This window comes from Xyrauchen texanus, chromosome 10 (genome assembly GCF_025860055.1).
Source record: "Xyrauchen texanus isolate HMW12.3.18 chromosome 10, RBS_HiC_50CHRs, whole genome shotgun sequence".
In the NCBI taxonomy this organism is placed as follows: Eukaryota; Metazoa; Chordata; class Actinopteri; order Cypriniformes; family Catostomidae; genus Xyrauchen; species Xyrauchen texanus.
In genome coordinates this window covers 20,022,343-20,042,439 of record NC_068285.1, presented here as the reverse complement: position 1 = coordinate 20,042,439, position 20,097 = coordinate 20,022,343, and the positions used below count along the sequence as shown (strand labels likewise).

The 20,097-nt window shown below is 36.5% G+C and overlaps 1 protein-coding gene across 1 annotated transcript in view; it reads left to right on the top strand.

The window, feature by feature from the left end:
* The first annotated feature begins 341 nt into the window (after nt 1–341).
* The window catches only part of LOC127650015 (serine-rich adhesin for platelets-like), a 35,198-nt gene continuing 15,442 nt past the window's right edge, over nt 342–20,097 (top strand). Inside the window, exons 1-3 of the mRNA XM_052135126.1 lie at nt 342–2,924; nt 11,158–12,829; nt 19,192–19,239. Coding sequence (XP_051991086.1) covers nt 388–2,924; nt 11,158–12,829; nt 19,192–19,239 — 4,257 coding nt within the window. The 5' untranslated portion in view covers nt 342–387. The remainder of the gene's footprint in view (nt 2,925–11,157; nt 12,830–19,191; nt 19,240–20,097) is intronic.

Below are 20,097 nucleotides of genomic sequence, written 5' to 3'. Positions count from 1 at the left end.
GGGTTCTCTCCACTAAACCCTAAACATGTTGAAGCAGTGTTCAACAACACAGACAAAGCTGCTAATCCAACTGCCACTGCGGTAGATAGATCTTTACGATACACCAACTCTGTGCAGTTTTGCACTTCAGAGGCTAAGCCAGATATCACAGACTCCATTAGTATCATTCCTATAATGGAAACTCCAGTAAATTCTGACTCATGTTCTGTTGATAATTCAAGTACAGAGGAACATTTGAACATGAATGGTGTTTCTGGGAGGGATGATCATCCACTCTTTAACTTCAATTTGGGGACACCTGAATCGATGATTACAGCAGATGTGGAAGTCAAAACCACAGACATTTCCCCCAATATAGACGCAATTATTTCTCAGAAATATTCATACATGGACTGCAAAGAATTAAAGGATGTAACCTCTACTACCCCACATAATTCTATCTCTTCCCTTCCTCAGAGTTCCTTGTCTTTCATCCTTAAAAGTTCCAGCTCTTCCATCCACCAGAGTTCCATCTATTTCACCCCTGAGAGTTCCAGCTCTTCCATCCACAAGAGTTCTCAGAGCTTCAGCTCTTCCATCCCCCTGAGTTCAAGCTCTTCTGTCCCCCAGAGTTCTACGTCTTGCATTCTCCCAATGTCCACATCTGTCATCCCTGATAGTTTCACTTTGAACTCAAATAATACCATCTCCCAAAGTTCCACCTCAAATTTAGATTCTGACTCTTCCTTTCCTGAGAATTCTAACAGTCACCAAACTTCCATTATAACTTCTAAAGCAAAAGACTTTCAAACCAGCTCTGTAGATAACCGAGATGTGTTTGTCACCAACAGAGATGTATTGGCCAGCAACAATGACCACAACAGTATCACTACAGACACCAGCAAACCCATTTCTGTTTTATCCATGCCAGATGTAATATTGTCTAGAACTGTGTCTTCCTGCAGTAACACAGAGTACAGTGTGGATGCTGACACTAATACCAAGCCTGTTTCATCTTTCTCCAATACTGATGTATCAGTATTAAGCTCAGTTTACAATGTTCACTGCAATTTGCATGTATCTCAGAGTTGTCCAGAAATCACAGCACATTCCACTTTTGCTTCAAGTTTACTGGAAAAAACTCACTCTGATATTTATAGTGAGACTATTTCAATGGAAACTTATGAAACTGACAATTATACCACAAATGCCACTGACTCAGAGAAACCTAGCCCTGTTGTTGTAGGACCTGTTCGCCATAATGCTGAACCTGTCCTTCTTGAAGATGGGTTAAATATGTATTTACCTCAGTCAGTTGTGCCAAGAGTGCACACCATCATTAACTCCACTAAAACTGCCACTTATGACCTTTCAAGTGTCTCAGACCCTGACATCCCTGACCCAGAGCATTCTTGGAGAGGTCTGTCTAACAATATGTCTTCTTCAGATGTGGTAACTCTGAGTGAAATGTCAGCACAAGATCATATAACTCAGGAAAGAATCCAAGATATATCAACTAGCTCTCATGAAATTGTCCATACTTTCTCAGATTTCCCAGACAATGGTATCTCCAACAATGGTTCCTCTGAAGCCTTATCTAACATAATAATTCTTCCCTCCTCTCACTCAAAAATTTCCCAGCAACTGTTCAGCTCTCTAGCCCCAGAGGTAGAAACAAATGAAGTTTGTGTGGAAGACCAGCCATATGTTACAGAAGTCCATTTTGTAAATGTTAAGGAGGCACATTTATTAGAACGATCAAAAAGCCATAAATTGATTGGCCAGAATGAAACAGCAGCAGAACGTTTGACCAAATTAAATGACCTGCAAATGTTTGTCAAAGAAAAATATGGACCAGAAAAAGATGGACTAAATTACATTTACAACAAGTATGAAACAACAGCAGAATGTATGACCTCAGTAAATGACTTGCAAATGTTTGTGATGGAGAAATATGGGCCAGAAGAGGAGGAAAGCAATGGACTACATGTGTTTTCTAATAAAAATGATGAAATTACACTGAATCAGGAAAAGGACATTAAATCAGAGCAGAGCCTGACAAGAGAACAGAGCATTGATGATTTGGAGCTTAGATGTATCATGGATGAGAAATCAAGAGTATGGATGTCTCATGCAGCACAAGAGGAAATGTTACTACATAAAGTTGTAGAAAAATATGAGGGGACTGAAGAAAAGACTGAGGCATTGCAAATGGTTCAAAGCATGACAGAAGCATCCAAAACACAAGGCGTAATAGAACTGGAAGCAGAAGTATGTGGCGACACTGAAGTGTTGACAGATCAAGCAGAACAGCAGATTCCCTGTCTCGATGCACTGAAACCAGTCCTACCAGTCAATCAAGAATGTAGCCTTGAAGAATGCACTCTGGCCCCTACCTTCTCTGAGATAGTAAAGGTATCACTTGCCGATTCAAGCATGGCAACAAACAGGCACCTAGAGATTTGGCTCCACCCCTTAGCCCCGCATCATTCAAGTGGAAAGATAACACTACTAGAGGACACAAAAAAGAGCAAATATCAAACAAGCACTGATAAGCACCACTCTGAGAGGGAGGAACACAGACAAAGCGAAGAGACTGAGGATACAGCCACATTTATTACAAGCACTCATAGCACTGAAAGTCAAGAACCAAACAGTGCAGAGACAGAGAGCACTTTTTGGCAATCCACTTGGGATACAGAGAAGATTTCCACTATATACACAGAAGAGACCTTCAGACACAACAAAGATACAAGCAACAAACAGGGGGAGGTCACAGTTTCAAAGGTAAAGACAGATAACATCGGCATCTTCACTCACAGAAACGTGGTACAAATCAGTGAAACCACATCAGAAGAGAGAAGAGAAGAGAAAGATCTCCGTACAACTGACATTAACACTTTACCTGACCACCAGCTTGCAACACATTTAATACCAAGTGACAGGTAAGACAGAAAATATAATTTTTTTTATCTATAAGTGATCTGTTTGTGTGTGTACATTGTTAAAAATGTTATGTTTTGAATATCTGAATAACTGATGCAAATATTTGATATGTACATACATTGTTTATATTTTTGTATCTGATGGATTGTTCAGTTTGCCAATGAGTATCAATATAACAGGGATTTGTGCTACATTCCAAATAAATTATCTGTATAAATTATTTTATTTATACAGTTACATATATAAAGACACATAATCAGTATAGTTTATGATACTTGTTTAATTACACACCCCTTAGATAAGCTTTAGCAAAATGTAAACCAGTAAGTACAAATTGTACATGTTACCTTTAAAATGATCATATGTATTTGAGAAGGTCTCATTCATGGGGAATATACAGCACCATTCTTTCCCCACATGTTCAGCAACTCTCTGATATGTTTGTTTTGTTAGTGGCTTCTGTCTCTCTCTATCTTAACTATTTTCAGGGTATCTTCAATTATCCAAATAATACAGTTTTATTGTATTTCTTTGAGTATCTACAGTAGGGCTGGGTATCGTTCAAAAATGTAAGATATCGATACCGATACCTAAACAGTACTAGATTCGATACTTTGGTTGAGAAAAAACAACGAACACCGGTATTAGCGCTGGTTGGACGCTAGGTGGTACTATGGGATCATTTTCAGTAAACATGTTTAGGGTTAAGCTTACACAATAAAGCAAGACACCTTGATTTCAAACTTTGAACTTTATTTTTTATTTATTTTTGCAAAAAGTTCAAATGAAACTGGAAAAAAAATAAGTGCATTTAAAATGTGTGTATTTCAACTTTTTGAAAAATGGATTTACAACAGTTGTGAACATCTCTCTGGCAAAGAAGCTTCATCCGTGCATTCTCTACTGGACGGATATTTCGTTATCCAGGAAAATATATCATGTGTGTGAATAAATTTGTTTAGTTCCTTCCTTCTCGAGATATATATATATATATATATATATATATATATATATATATATATATACAATTACATCAGAAACGTCTGGGCTGAGGGATTAGTGAATATTCTTGCTTTAGTGATTTTGCATAAAAAATTAAATAATTTATTTAAAAAACGAAAAACTGAAATCAAATACATTTGTAAATTCAAATTGCACTCCAAACGAAATGAAAAAGCAAATAAATAAATAATAAAGTGATAATATATTTATAACCACCTTTCAATTTACCGTCAGGCAAGAATCTGTTTAAACATGCAGGTGGAAAATTACTTCCACAAATGAAGACATAAAAATAATAATTATAATAATCACTGAAATATAAATCATGGTTCGAGGTGAACATGTATTTGTATTATTTCATAAATGTTTTATTATTTGATATAGTTTGTATTATTTTACAGGCTGCAGAGTTGCGTTCACAATAAACTGCTCTGTGGAAATAAAGTGAACTGAACTCAAAGCACCTCCTGAACTGAGGTCATTTGCAGCACTCATAAAACATTTAAATCAGAAGGCAGAAAAAAGTGTGAGATCCTTAGATGCAGGTGTTCCACGAGACTGCACACCTCTGTATCAGTGCGTCAAATATGTTCATAGGCGCTTTTCTGTCATCTGTTCTTAATAATAGAATAAAGTGTTTTTCAAACGCGTGTCTTTGTATATACGGGCAAATTATTTTTTATTTTAATATGGTAATAATAATAGTCTAATTATAATAATAATTTAATAGATTAATGGGAAAAAGAGCCAAATGTCGTCATGACATGGTCAAAGTCATCAGCTATTGGTGATCACTCTAACCATCATTGATCCTGAGATCATCGTCTGTTGGGACAACTCTAATGTGTATTTCTCTCTATAAATTAACAAAATATTCAGACAGTCTCCTTGCTGGTTTTTCCGACACATTCAGAATCATTACCACTTTTCCCTGTGTCACTGAGGCTCGCTTTGTGTGTGCGCTTGTAAAAATTCTATTTTAAAGGCTCATTATTATAGTTTTGTATTTCTCTGAAATGTAGAACAGTGTTAGCAATCTAGTAGTTCTTTCTCAGCCATGCAACTCAAACCATTTTCTGATACTAGTGTATTTCCTTGATGCCTAAACACAGCCAATCACCGGCACTTTTAGATTTGGGCACATCTAACATGCTACATGCTTATCACTGAACTTGATGAGATTAACCCCTTAGGTATCGAAATTTGGTACCGAACAACAAGACATTTTTCGATACTCGGTTGTTTAGAGGCAATTTGGTCGGTGCCTAAAATGTATCGAACTCTATACCCAGCCCTAATCTACAGTGTGACAATGAACTACTAATATAAACTATCCTTTCGTATAAGAGGTTGATGGAAAAAAAACAAAGGACAGGATTTATCAAAGCCTCACCCACTTGCCCCCCCCCCCCCCCATCTTATTAGTTCATTTAAATGGGATGGGCAGCTGTAGGAATGTAAGGTAGAGCAGTGTTTAAATAGTCAAAGTATGCTATTGACTCATACTTGATGATACTAATTCTTGAAATAGTCCTCATGAATGAAGGCCTACATCAAAAACAGCTGAGATAAACTTGAATGCTCATCAGGAATTTTACTGATGGAATTCCACAATGCAAATTCTAATGAACTCATTTCCATTAGTTAAATATGTACTCCACTTATCTGAGAGAACCTTTTGGTTGTCTGGTTCAGAAATTTCAGATTCAGTTCAGTTTAATTTAGTTCAGTTCACTTACTTTCTGCCCATTTTTGTTTATTTCAGTGAAATTCCATTGAATAAAACAAAACTAGACTGAAAAGTATTTTTCTTTATTGTGTACCTTAGGTCAGTCTGACAGGCAGCTGCATATGGATGTGCATGCTCTCATAGTGATTCAGCTGCACTTGTTAACGGCACAATATTTTGGTCATATTGGCAAGTTGTTAATGGCAAGTTGTTAATGTAAACACAGTCATTTGTTTCTTAGAAGAATGCAAACAGATAGGGCAAAACACCCTTATGCCATCCCAGATGCATATGACTTACTTTTTTCTGCTGAACACAAAGTATGATTTTTAGACGAATTTTTCAGCTCTGTAGGCCCATAGTGAAAGGGTGCCAAAATGTTTACTCTCCAAAAAGCACATTAAGGCATCATAAAGGTAATCCATGTGTGTGTTTAAATCCATATTTTAAGAAGTGATATGATAGGTGTGGGTGAGAAACAGGTCAATATTTATACTCACACCTATCATATTGCTTCAGAAGACATTGATTTAACTACTGGAGTCTTATGGATTACTTTTATGCTGACTTGCATGATTTTTGGAGCTTAAAGATTTTGGCACCCATTCACATGCATTGGATGGACTAAAAGAGCTCAGAAATTTTTCTAAAAATCTTCATTTGAGTTCAGCAGATGAAATAAAGTCATACACATCTTGGATGGCATAAGGGTGAGTAAATTATGAGAGAATTTTCATCTAGGGGTGAACTATTCCATTAAATCAAAGTTTACTTAATTATAAAATACTAAGTCTACATGATATTTTAAATTATTTTGCCTCATGCTGTTTTGATTTAATTAGTTAAAGCTGAAGTTCACCTAAAAATGACAATTCTGACTAAATGTACTCACCCTTATGTTGTTATAAACATTTATGACTTTCTTATGCGGAACACAAAATAAAAAGTTATAATTAAATTAACAGCACATACTTCCAGTACAGTGGCGTTAAAGCTGGAACGATTAGTCGACATAAAACATTGTTGACAAATCTATTAATTGGCGAATAGTCGTTTGGTCTCACGGGATGCATTTTACCTAGAGAGCTGCAGCCCATGAGGAAGAACATGCTCAGAGTCCAGATGCACTCCAAAGAGCTCATAATGATGCAGAATGCAAAGTATGGTGAGATTATACAAATATACTAAAGAAGAAATGTACAATGTCAGCGTTATCTTGAAATAAAACACAGCTGGTGTTCAGCAGGAGCAAAACTTGCATGTTGACAAATGAATGGAAACATCCTGGTGTTATTTTCTTTCATCTTTAATGCATCCTTTATTCGAGTTCAATTAGTACGGAAGCTGAAGCGCTAGGTTTCTCTTGCTTGTTTGCGGCAGCTTCAATTGTGATAGCTTGCCATGTAATGAGTTATACTGTAGCTAATGTGTTGCTTTGTTTATCTTATCAATGTGCAGCTCTAAGAACAGAAAGTTTGTTTTTGTAAACAAGTTGGAACAAAATTAAGTGAACAAACAGGTGAGAGATGGCAGGACTACTTTTCTCTGCAAAAATGAGTTCTCAAAGAATTTTTAATAACTCTTTTTTTTTTTTTTTCTAATTGTAATCTAAAAATCCTTTAAAAGAACTTAAGGAGCTTCTCTAATTTACTTAATGAGCTTCACTATCAATTAAAATATTGATATTTGTTAAGAAGTTTATTCTGTCTTACAGGTTTTTTAAACTTGTCTCAACAAGTGAGAAAAAAAACCTGCCAGTGCAGTAAGATAAAAAAAAAGCTCTTATATGAAATATAGTGTATATTCTCCAAAAAACTAAAAAAAATTATCTTGTGCCTTGTGCAGTATTACTTCTCGAGTATTTTTTTCTTGATTTGAGTATTTTTAGCTATTTTAAGTAGAAAACAAGGCAAAAACAACTAATACACGATTTTGTCTATTTCTTAGTAAACTAAACTTTATAGAAAGGAAAGTAATTCAGAGAAATTCATTTAAAAGTATTAAGATACTTTCATCCTCATTTTCTTATTTACAACCTCTTAACTCAAGGCTCAAGGCTCAAGCAGAAATGTCGGTTAAGAGATAATTGTTGCAATAATAACCCGAATAGTTGATTAATCATTCTAATAATCGTTAGATTAGTAAACGAAATAATTGTTTGTTGCAGCCCTGAATGGCAGAGGATAGTGCCTCATGTTAAATCTTAAAAATACCCAAAAGTGGGGGCCTGGGTAGCTTAGCAAGTAAAGACATTGACTGTACCACCCCTGGAGCCACAAGTGACTCCAGCCAGGTCTCCTAGGCAACCAAATTGGCCCTGGGAGGATAAAGTCATGGGGTAACCTCCTTGTGTTCGCTATAATGTGGTTCGCTCTCGGTGGGGTGCGTGCTGAGTTGTGTGTGGATGCTGCAGAGAATAGCGTGAAGCCTCCACATAACGTACAATGGGTCACTATTTTAACTAATAAATTGGTACAATTTTGTGTAGTTTCTCATCAAAACATATCTATTCCTTAAGAAGACATTGATGCACAATTCACATATACTATTTTTATGATACTTTGGGTCCTAATTATGGCACATTGTCATTGCATTGAAAAGACGGGCTGTGATATTTATAATGAAATTTGAATGAATTCATAATTCATTATTAAAGTGTATGTCATGTCATGTAATGTGTAAGAAAGGTACGGGTCTGTAACTACAAGAGGATTTAAAGGATTTTCATTTTTGGTTGAACGTTCACTAGAAATGTTTGTATTCTGAGATGTGCTGGTTTCTGTGAATGTAAGTTGCAGTGGAAGGTGATGCAGGACAGTGACCAAAGCAAATTTTTCAGACACTTCAAATAATAACACATTCGTTTATGTCAAACATTTGAAAAGTTAGGTATATTTCATATTGCAAAACAGATTACAGGCAGCGACAGGAAATGGAATGTGTATGTAAATAGTCTGCCTATTCTGATCTTGTAGCTCTGAGCAATGCATAATATACTGTACATAATGGATGTAAAGTGGATGTTTAGAATGATTTCAATTATACAAGAGACAGACACATGGTGGCAGAAGTCCTCTACATCCTTGTCTGCAAATCATGGGCCCCCGATTGCCTCATTCTTATTTGCATATTCTGAACTCTGCTCAAATTATCAGTGCTGTCAGTCTTCCAGTGGTATCTGTTATGACCAGAATGTGAAGCGTGTGTCTGGAACTTTAAACACATGCTATGAAATTTTGCTTTGCACGTGTAGACATGTAACACAAATTTTAAATGAGCACATGATTGGATGGGGATCAACAGACCATGAATTATTTTGACTTAATTTAATATGATCGTTCTACTGTTTTGGTTTGATGTCTTTAAAAAAATGCAATGTTGAGCCTGTTTTGGACTTGATAAGCTGAAGTAAACCCTACAATTAATATATTAAGCTATCAAGAATAAGACTAATGTAGTTACAGTATTACAGTTATGTGGGTTGATATGAAACACTTTTGCTAAGTTGATATGTCCTGCAGTGTGACATGATAAACTCCAACTAAATCTATTATAAACACTATGTTATGCATTCATTTATTTGAGCTTAATATGAATTGAGAAACTGTTTAAAATATTTTTACTTTTAAAAAAAAGTTTTAAATGTTGCAGGACCATTTGAAATGAACTAAATTAACTAACTAACTTGTTGAAAGAAATAGTCACCTGTTACAGCACCTAAAATATACACATTGCCTTGTATATTTATATAAATGTTACTTAAATTCATAATGTTGATCTTGAAAAAATCTTAATATTTTATTAATACTATAACCAAAATAATAGTAAAAGCAATGCAAAATTCATGTAATTTGAATTGATTCTGTTGATGGCATCGCTGATCAGTCTTAAATATTGGCATGTAGTTATGCCATAACCCCTCAGATTGCATCATATCCAACTTTCCGGAATGGCTCACAAACCTTTAGCTTTTACAGTAATGGTCGGGACAAACACACATTCTTCAGCCGTATTTACAGCTATCTTTCAGTTAACTTGGCACTCCCTTCACAGCCAAGCCTGTGATTGACTTGGTACTGAGATGTATATAAATGTCAATGCACAAAAATGAGCTGACTGGTCCCAGCAATTAAAGTTGACATTTATTTTTCTGGAAATACAAACTTCAAACTACACCTTCTCTGACAAATAATTACAGACATCTCTGGGTGTGTCACACAGCACCTGAACTGGCTTTACACAAAAAAACTCTCAAAAATATCTGCTATATACTGATTTCTAAACTGTCAAGAGGAAGACCACTGGCATTGAGAGAATTCATGAAGTAGAAGCATGGATGCACATCTTGAATCAATGCTTGTATTTAGGCAATAGTGTTTTGGTCAAATGTTTTATCTCTTCAGTTGATCCTTTGTTGTGAAACACTTGCAAGAAACTTAAATAATCACTAAACAAGGCTTGGACACCACCACCTGAGATATGAAATACAACAATTCTCAGAATGTGGGGCCTGGTTAGCTCAGTGAGTAAAGACGCTGACTACCATCCCTGGAGTCGTGCTGATTGACTCCAGCCAGGTCTCCTAAGCAACCAAATTGGCCCGGTTGATAGGGAGGGTAGAGTCACATGTGATAACCTCCTCGTGGTTTGCTCTCAGTTCGCTCTTCACGCCGCGGTGGATGGTGTGAAACCGCCACTCGCGCTATGTCTCTGCGTTAATGCACACAACAAGCAACGTGATGAGATGCGTGGGTTGACGGGCTCAGAATCGGAGACAACTGAGATTCGTCCTCTGCCACCCGGATTGAGGCGTGTTTATTTATTACCACATTTACTGTTATTAATTATGCACCATTATGGATAATCACAACCTTGCAAAATCATTCTGAAATTTTTGTCTGTTCCATTAGTATATTTTCATGTAAAAATACTGAATTCCCATTCACTGTTTTCTTTTCACAGTCTTATGATGGGGATTACAGCTGATTTTAAACCTGTGATTAATTTTGAAGTGCCATTGTAACACGTAATTTCTCTAGAAACTCACCTACGCACATTGCAATACACCCCCACAGTAGAAAGAGACCTTTACACCTTGCTTTCCCAGCTTGATTTGTCCTCGACCTTGCTTATAAGTGCAATTATACGGCATATATTAATATTATTTTTTTAAATGTTTTGATGATACCTGCTATTTTAATTCTAAATGTCTTTTTTCGGGCAGTTACAACAAACTCAGACCCAGCTCTAACATGTAATGTGGGTCATACTGGGTAGTTATATGCTCAAGTATATGCTTTAGGTCTATGATGTATTACTATTCATAGACCTCAAGTGTACACTAGGTGTTGTGTTGCACCACAGCAGGTGATGCTTCTTTGAATTTACTGACAACTCTGAAACATTTTAATTGTGTGTCAGGTATTGTTATAAAAGATGCTTAACACATTAATGTCCTTTCTCTGTTCTCTTCTTTCTTTTACATTCATCCTTTGTTCTAGATTCTTTCATGTATCAACTGTTCTCAGTACAGTGATTGAGGAGTCAGACACAGAGGATCAAACTGAAACTGAGCCTGAATCAGACATAGCCATGAACTCTGGCATTGCGGTTTTAAACACAACCCTCAATCGACCGTCGTCTACTCATGAGAGTAGAGAGGATGTCATGGTGGTTCGCAAAGTGTCCTTGGTGAGCACTGACAATAAAGGAAGCTTAGGGAATCATGATGGTCTGTTGGACAGCATTGGGTTAAGAGATCAGTCAGAGCAAAGCAAAGCCAGTCCTGAGCTTTGGAGAAGGTGGGAGAGTCTCCATTCTAGCTCAGAAGAAAAGCAATCCAACATCATGAAGAGTTCAGACTATAAACTCACGGACAGAACATACTTGCATTCCTCTCAAATGTCCCCAAGCTACGAAAAAACTGTTTACACTTCTCATTTTCGCTCTCCCAAGACGCTTGAAACCGAGCCCACTGCTTTCTTAGAGACCGCTGGTAGCCTTGGCAACAGTAGCTGGAAAGACATAGAGAGCGAAGTTCAACTGTGCAGTGAGAGTTACAGTAGTGTGAAGAGCGGGGCGGAGCTTAGTACACCTGTCAGAGCGAGAAAGGGAGAGGGAGAGCAGATTAGAAAAGAAGGCTTTGACTCACAGGCAAGTTTAGATTCTAGCTTGATCATTACAGAGACAGATGAGTCTTTCTCTGGGATATTCAAAGCAACACGCATAGAGCTGCCTCCCTCTCCCACTACCCCCGACACCCCCTCTAACTACTCCCTTTCTGAAATCGATAGCCTGGTTGACACTCTCAAGAATATGGATCGACCGATCCGGCAAAGGGTTCAACGCACTCCATCCAATACGCCCTTCTCTTCACTGCCACCTATCGAAGAGGATGCACCAATCTCATCCCCAACTCCTGTGTCACCAGTTACTGAGCCAAAGAAGATCTTGAATGGAGTATCCAGTTTGCCTCCAGACATTGGTCTCAACTGGAGTTCCCCCAAGGACATGCGCTCTCCTTTGACCATGATGAAAGAGCAGCAGTCTGGAGAAAGTCCGAGTCGTGGCCTTACCCTGCCCCTGCGAGCTTCAGCCCTGAGTAGCATCGTCATGCACAGGAGCTCCCTCACTGACCTGAGCCCTGAAGAGGGATCCACAACAGGGCTTGTCAATGGAGGTGGTCTGCTCAGCCCATCTCGCCTGGAAAACAGCTTCTTTTTCCAGCCAACCGAGAACAGCAAGAACTCAAATCGCTCAATTTTTCGTGCGGCCTCTCTCCCTGATATTGGCAACAGCCACACGCATATCAGCTCGGCCCCCAAAGGAACAGAATCTGTTCTTGGGTCTCGTTTTGAGCGCTTCTCATACCTCACCTCTCCAGCGAATTCCCTCAGTGGGACTGTTGAAACATCTCGAATGAGTGCGCCTCCCTCAATCCAACCAAACTCTGCAATAGAGACCTCCAACTTTAGCCACAAGTCCTCTCTGGAAGTTTATCGCTCTCTGCCCTCTGAATCTTTCATCAAGAACTCTCAATCTGTAGGTCTTCAGCGAAGCAGTAGTGTTGATGGAGGTTTCCTATTCAATGACACCAAAGCCTTCCAAGTTAATCAAAAGCAGGAGCCGGAGCATAACTTGGCTCTCAAATACAGAGCCTTCCCTGATGCATATGTGAGTATTGCTTTATGTCACAATATTGATGGATCTGTAGTTGGCATGACTGTAACAGGACATAGATTGTTTGCATTGTTGATATCTTCAAGCACATCACTGATCATGTTTACATGCACAGTCTTACACCGATTATGCTAAATAAGCCATCAACTTGTGTGTGATCATGCTGTAAACACTTTAAACAATTTTCATTAATCAGAGTTATAAACAGTTTAAGCAAAATCCTATCAACACAGATTTAATGTTGCATGTAAACACCTTTACCCATGTTCTTACTGACCAATCCAATGTGTGCAATTGTTGTGCACATGCCTGTTTAAATTTTTACATCAAAAGTAGAGAATAACCTGATGATTTCAAGTCTCATGTCAATGCTGTTGATTTTTGGTAATTATCAGTGTACTGGTGTGCATGTAAACACATTTAATAACTTGGCCATTGCAATAATTGGCAAACTATGAGTAACAAATCTTCAGATGTAGAGAGAAAAGAACAAAACACATTGTCATGCTAAAGTTTATCACTCTTAAAATGAGGGCATGGATTCAATGAGTGAGTTGTTTTCATTCTGTTTCTCTTGGGTGCTAGTCAGCCTCTTAATGTAACCTGATATGAAACCACTTGCAGTACTAGTGTTGTTGTGTAGCATAACATGTGAGTTTGACAAAATGTCTGATGAATTCCATTTATTATATACATTTCTAACAAAAACTAAAAAAACTGCTTATATAAGGTGCAGGATACCCTAAACCTGATGTTCTCAACTTTGTTCCTGGAGATCTTGCTGATATTTATTCCAACCCTGCTACTCTAGTTCCAACACACCTGAATATAAATTTAAAGGGCACTCAAAACAATCATTATCTGGTTCAGGTAAGTTTTATTAGCTGGATCTAAACTCTGCAGGAGTATAGACTCCCCAAGAATATCATGCACTTCTGCCCTAAACCTCAGTGAATGAAAGGCTTGGAGGAGTGTAATGTCACCTGGGTGACAAGGGTTTGGAATAGAGATTGGTGGGAGTATACATTACCTCCATCCTCATGCAATATTCACATTTCCTCTTGTACTCTAAAACACAGATGTATCTCCTATGTTTGTGGAATGCCATTACTATCTACTGTACCAGGTGTTCATGGAATTGCAAGTCAAATTAAAGCACCAAAAGCATTTTTAGGGCATCTTTTGTTTGGTTTAGGTTTGATTAGATTTTATTGCAATGTGAAAACTTAATCTTATCCAAGACCTGGACTGGCAAAAGTGTAATGCATACATGAATACCACTGGCTTTTATCAGTTGCTAATTATCCAGATAAAACCTGGAACACAACAGGCTTATTTAATGACTTTTAATGCAAAGACTTCAAATGCTCAGTGTCACACAGGTTTGCTTATGCATCAGAAAAGTCAGAGACAGTTTGTACCTTGGGGTGTGATTAGAGATGTTACTAAGGACAAGATTTTTATGATTCAATCATAATATGCAGTTTGTCAGGCAAATATCAGTCACTAGGGAGTAGCTTCAAACTGTTATCACATATCTACTGTCAAATGAGCAGACAGCTTGACCTCTGTCCATTTATACCATTATTGCTCATTGTTGACATAGATCTTAATGATGTTAAGGTATCTGGATTCTTTATTGCATTTATGCAAATTCAAAGTTTAGAGCATTTTTACAGTACTGAGGCCTATATCCTGTATATCCAATTTTCAAGTTGTTGCTGACGCTTTGTTGCATTTATTATTATTATTATTATTATTATTATTATAGATGTAATTGCTGGTGATAACACATCGGTCCAGTTGCAGGTGTTGTAAGCCAGAGTCATGCTGTATGAAATGTGTGTTCCGCTTCCTGTTATGAATGTAATGAGATCACAATATTCAAACAAAAAGAAAGCCCTGAAATAATAACAGTTCGGGTTTCAGTAATGGGCCAACTTTCCCTTTGCTGTAACTGTATGCATAGAACACGCTTAGAATAGAATGCCCTTATTGTAATGATTTTTAAAGGCTTTCTGTTTGATTGATTTATTTATTTTTTACCAATTTTTATAATTTGTTTTGTCCTGTAGGAAATACAAATTATAATAAAAACATGTTCATCATTTTCATAATTACATCAAATTGCATTCATCATAATATTAATACAAACACATACAGGGAGAGAATAAGTAATACATAGTATATAAATAACAATAAAATGAACATAAAAAATTAAGTTGGCACATTCTTCTGAGGGCAGGCCAGGAATGATATCTTTAAAACATATCTAGCTGTGGCTCCCTTTAGGGAAAGAAGGAGAGGCTGATGGAATGTGATTTAGATTTTTATCTGCCTGATTAGTTTTTTTACTCTATTTACCTTTGATGATTTTCCTAAACTGTCTATGTGTCCAGTCCTGCTCAGACACACCCTGTTCTTGGAGTTGGCAATGGCTTACTTTGTATTTGCCAAATGGAAAAGGCGGGTTGAAAACAATCATGTCGCCTTCATGCTTTATTCAGAATTAAGTGGCTGTAAAAACACATTTGTCTGGGGAAACTTATAAACTACCCCTTGTAACATTTACAGCTGTGTGCTAGGAAGATACAACACTTCATATCAAATTCTTTGCACATGCAGTGGCACCAAAATTAATTACGACACTTATAGGTGCTATATGTAAGATTGACAACAAGTGTTTGAAATGGGTACTGCAGTCCAAATTCAAAATATTGGAGAGCTGTCTGCCCCTCTCCAGAATCGAAGCTCATGCGGGTTGCCAGAAAGTTTTAAAGGGGGTTTAAGCTGTTTCCATCTTCCAAAGGCATCTCCAATATTTATCCTTGTTTTCCTACGCCTCTGGTCAGGGTGGTTTTTAGATGGATGGTGAGGATTTTTAGGTCGGGTGGAATCTGTTATCTCTGATTCAGTTCACTTGCTGGCTTCCATGGCTGCAGCACGCAGTGTTGTTAAATTATAAGAAATGTAAGTATTATTTGTAATTTTAATTTACTAACACACAAATCATGGTTAGTGTTAACAACGATTGTATCAGCACGCACTTCACTTTTACCGGTTGATTTTGAATTCAAATTACACTTTAAGAAAAACTAAGTGGTTAAAAAATGTATAAAAATTGTCCCAACCCAACCCAATCCAAACATTTTAGTATCTTCTTCCGCCGACCCCTTTTGCAGTGACATAAAAAACAATTTCAACAGCATGTGGAAAATTACTAGTAGGCTACAAATTAAATAATAAATTCAATTGTAAATATACAATAATAACATATAAACATAACAATAAAAAAATTATAAAAATAATTGAAAAAATAAACCATAAACATTTTGTATTTGGGCTAACCCCATCTGGTTGTCTAGTGGAATGTGTCTGTAGTTAAGGTTATGGAACTACACCTGTGGTTAATCTGTGTGAACATCAGGCAACTGTTCAGTTGGTTAAAATTCATTGCAAAAATGTCTCAGATAAGTTAGTTCTGAGAAAATCTCTTGCATCATTTGCTTACAGATTCCACTTTCTTTTTATTCCATATTTGTATGTGAATTAAGTGATCAAAAGTGTCCAAATACTTTTTGTACATCACATTAAATCTAAAGCAGCCTGAATGAATTCAGTTTTCCTATGTAGCCTTTTTTGTTATAACAAAATTTTTTCCCTGAGAATGCTTTTCCAAAAGGTCAGTAAGGCACAGATATATTTGAGAAGAAATTGGGCAAGTTACACCGTTATGGTCTAGCGATAATGAACCTTATCAAATTCATTGTTCCGGTTAATTGATCAATCTACTTTTGACATGCACTGCACCTCACACCCATTTTTAGTATGCATATCTGAAATATTCTGCCCTTCTGTAGAATCATATTTTCATAGTGTCTGTTTATGAAGGTAGTTTCATGGCATCTGAATCATGCAACTCCTTTATTTGGCTTTTAGTTAAGATCATTCCCATATACAAACAGAGAGATTTGACTTGAACTCTTGTGTAATGTTGTCTCTGCTCTAACTTTGGCATGGTTCATTGCATGTGTAAAGACATTGTGCTCCGCAAGATCTGGGAAGGGCTTTTCATCACCACCTACATGCATAAAAATGTAGTGTATACAAACCACCACAGAGATCTTGACATGTAATGTAGAAACATGAAGGGTGTCTGAATGTGAAGTGTAAATGTAAGATATCAATATAGACCAATTGAAACTCATCAAAAGCCATGCTTGAAAACAACTGTGCTGTAAACTAACCAATTCACCTGATAAGCTGACCACTTGATTTCCATTTCAAAAGCCAATGTTACATGTTTTATCATAGATGCTAACATTATGTCAAAGACAAGTCGTGTGTCTTCCGTTCATTCTAAATCAGTTTTGATATAAAAAAGGGAAAATGGAAAAACAACTTGTCTTTTTGATTAGCAATTATTTGACATGGTAATTATTCACTAAAATGCATTTTGCATTCGGAATATTAAGATATATAAAAATACCGTAATACTGATTTTGTAAATTTGATTTTCCAATTATCTGTATTTCATCTGTAGGCTGTTATTTCCTGAAATGTCCACAGAAGTTCACGTCAAGGCTAACCAGTATTGACACTTTTAACCTCCTTATGTTCTGCTGTTCCTGTGAGGTTCCATAGATGCTGGATTTTAGTTTTATATGCAAATTGGTCATGCCAGTCATTATTACAGACTGCACATTCATGCTTCGATTACAATTATAGCGTAGGCTATTTTAACTTCTATAACATGCCTGGTAAAAATAATCCCTGGTTATAATCCAGTGCAAACTGACATGCTGGTAAAAAGACAGTGAATCTGCACTGTCCAACCTGTGAACCCTTTAACTTTGGTTGTTTCTCAAGTTATTCAAGTGTCTGAAGTGGATGTTGGCCAAGAGAAGACACACGCTGGCTGTTGCGTTTGGACTGATGCATATATTTCCTCAAGCATTTTATGCTGTTGAGTGTTTATTGAGCCATTCATTTTTATTTTTATTTTGGCAAGGAAAATCAGAAAAGTAGATACGCAAGCAAGTAATAATATTGTATTTGAAAAGTTTTGCAGAGGGACAAATATAATGTGAACGGATTGTCCATATTTTTTATTCAAGAGTGTAATATAGTATTTCAGGCTCAGTAATATCACCAGTTCTGTTGTATTTGGTCAGATATTCCAATTAATTTCTTCAAATAATCCCAGATGAAGAATATGATCATGTTTAATATTTTCTGCATAATTAATCAGCATACATTAATCTGCCATACATTTTCTGATAGGTCAGTTACGTGGCAACAGTGTGTAAATGCAGAAAGCACACCCATCTCTGTGATTTCTGAAGACATTGCTTAAGTCCCATGCAAATCGACGGTAAATTTAAGACATCTGCAGTAATAACATACAGAGGTCCGGTAAACGAATCTCATCCGAATAGGGCTTTCATTCCCCCTTAAAATCCATTTACTGTATATCCCTTAAAATCACCATGATAACAGTAGTTTTTCCTCAAAATGTCATATTTACTTTACTATTGTTTATCATCTGAATAGTCACATCCTCTTACCCTATGTAAAATACAACGTCTCTTATCTTTACTCATTGACATTGTAAGTGTTGATTCTTCTCTTCAATTTTAGGTTTGAGAAGTGAGAATGGAAATTAAATGAACGGAAGATACATATATTAAAGACACAGCAGATCTAGAGTATACAGTTAATGTCAATTTTAATTTGTTTACCTTATGTACATAGTTACCCTGAATGAGCCTTTAAAACAACTTGTCATGCTTGCAGGCATTTCACAAGTTCACGGCATTCTTGCACCATTTAATTTGTTCTTGCTGCATTCAAGTGCTTCCAAGTATAATTCAGCTATCTATACATTCTATGCATTGCGTGTCCAGTGATACATTGGGCTGAATGGTTATTACTAGTTAATTAGATTAGATTAGATTATTACTAATTATGTTGCAATGCGTTTTGAGTGTCACAGTTTAATTTTGAAATTCTACACTTGATGTATACAAATTTTATCAATGAACTGATCATAAATCAAGTCTAGAATTTCATGTACAGTATATGAACATTCTGGAGTTTATGTAAATAAATCTGATAATATTGTGTGCTCTGTGGTTTCTTTATGACCTTATCAATATAGCGTAAAACAGCATTTTACTAGTTCAAACTCACATGAGCAATTTAAACTTATTGTAAGGCAGCAGTTATTGAGTGCCAGAAACACTTACAGACAGACAGATAAAGAGTACATATTAAAGCATTAAGAGGTTATAGAACAAACACACCTATGTGTTTAGATATGAAACTCTCATTAAATATTTTTTTTTTCCTTACAGCTCACAAAAGAAAAGGAGCATGGCAAGCTCAATCCTAGACCTGGAAAGGTGAGTTTTTCTGCACAGACTTTGCCTTATTCTAAATTGTCTTATTGTTGGCCTGATTGAGCAGCCCAGACCAAGCTCTGCACATCCATTGTCGTTACTGATCATGGCCATTATATTGAATAAAAAGTGACAAAACTTTCGTAGTTTTCACTTGTGATGAAAGACGGAGGCTGGTTTTTAAGAGCAGGTGCAGATTAGTGGGTGTGTAACAGGCCCAGAGGCTACTCCGACAGTGCTAATTTGATCCAGGTGCACATTCAGACCTGCTCATCTGCCGTAAAGGCTAGCGATTCTATGGGGAATAGTAAATAACATTACTTGAATTATCATGTGAACATGAAAAAATAACACACCATTAAAACTGTGTTTTTAATTTCAATTGTCAGTGGTATTCAATTAACCTTTTTTAAAGGTCTGGCCATAAATTCCTTCTTAACATCTGGCAGAAGAACTAACATGACTTTGTAACCTTAACTAACAAACTGGAAATAAAAATATTATGATCATTTTAACATATCATATTTAGATTTGCTAAAGCCTATATCTTTGGCAATATACTGTACATAAAATACATTTAACCATTTCATACATACTGTCACACATATGTGACAGTTAATAAATGGGACCCGCAGAGTAGCGTTACACATATGTGTTTCTGCAACAGTCAGTTATGTTACAAGCTGTCAGATTCAAATCGGCTTTCATGCCAACACAGGTTGGTCAAGCTGGTCAAGCATCTGTAATTTATATTTGCTCAAACAGTTACTCATACAGTCTTTTAAACCACAGAAAAAGTTAATTTTATATATATCATACTCGTCACCAAACTACCACGATAAAAAGTGTCACTACATCAAT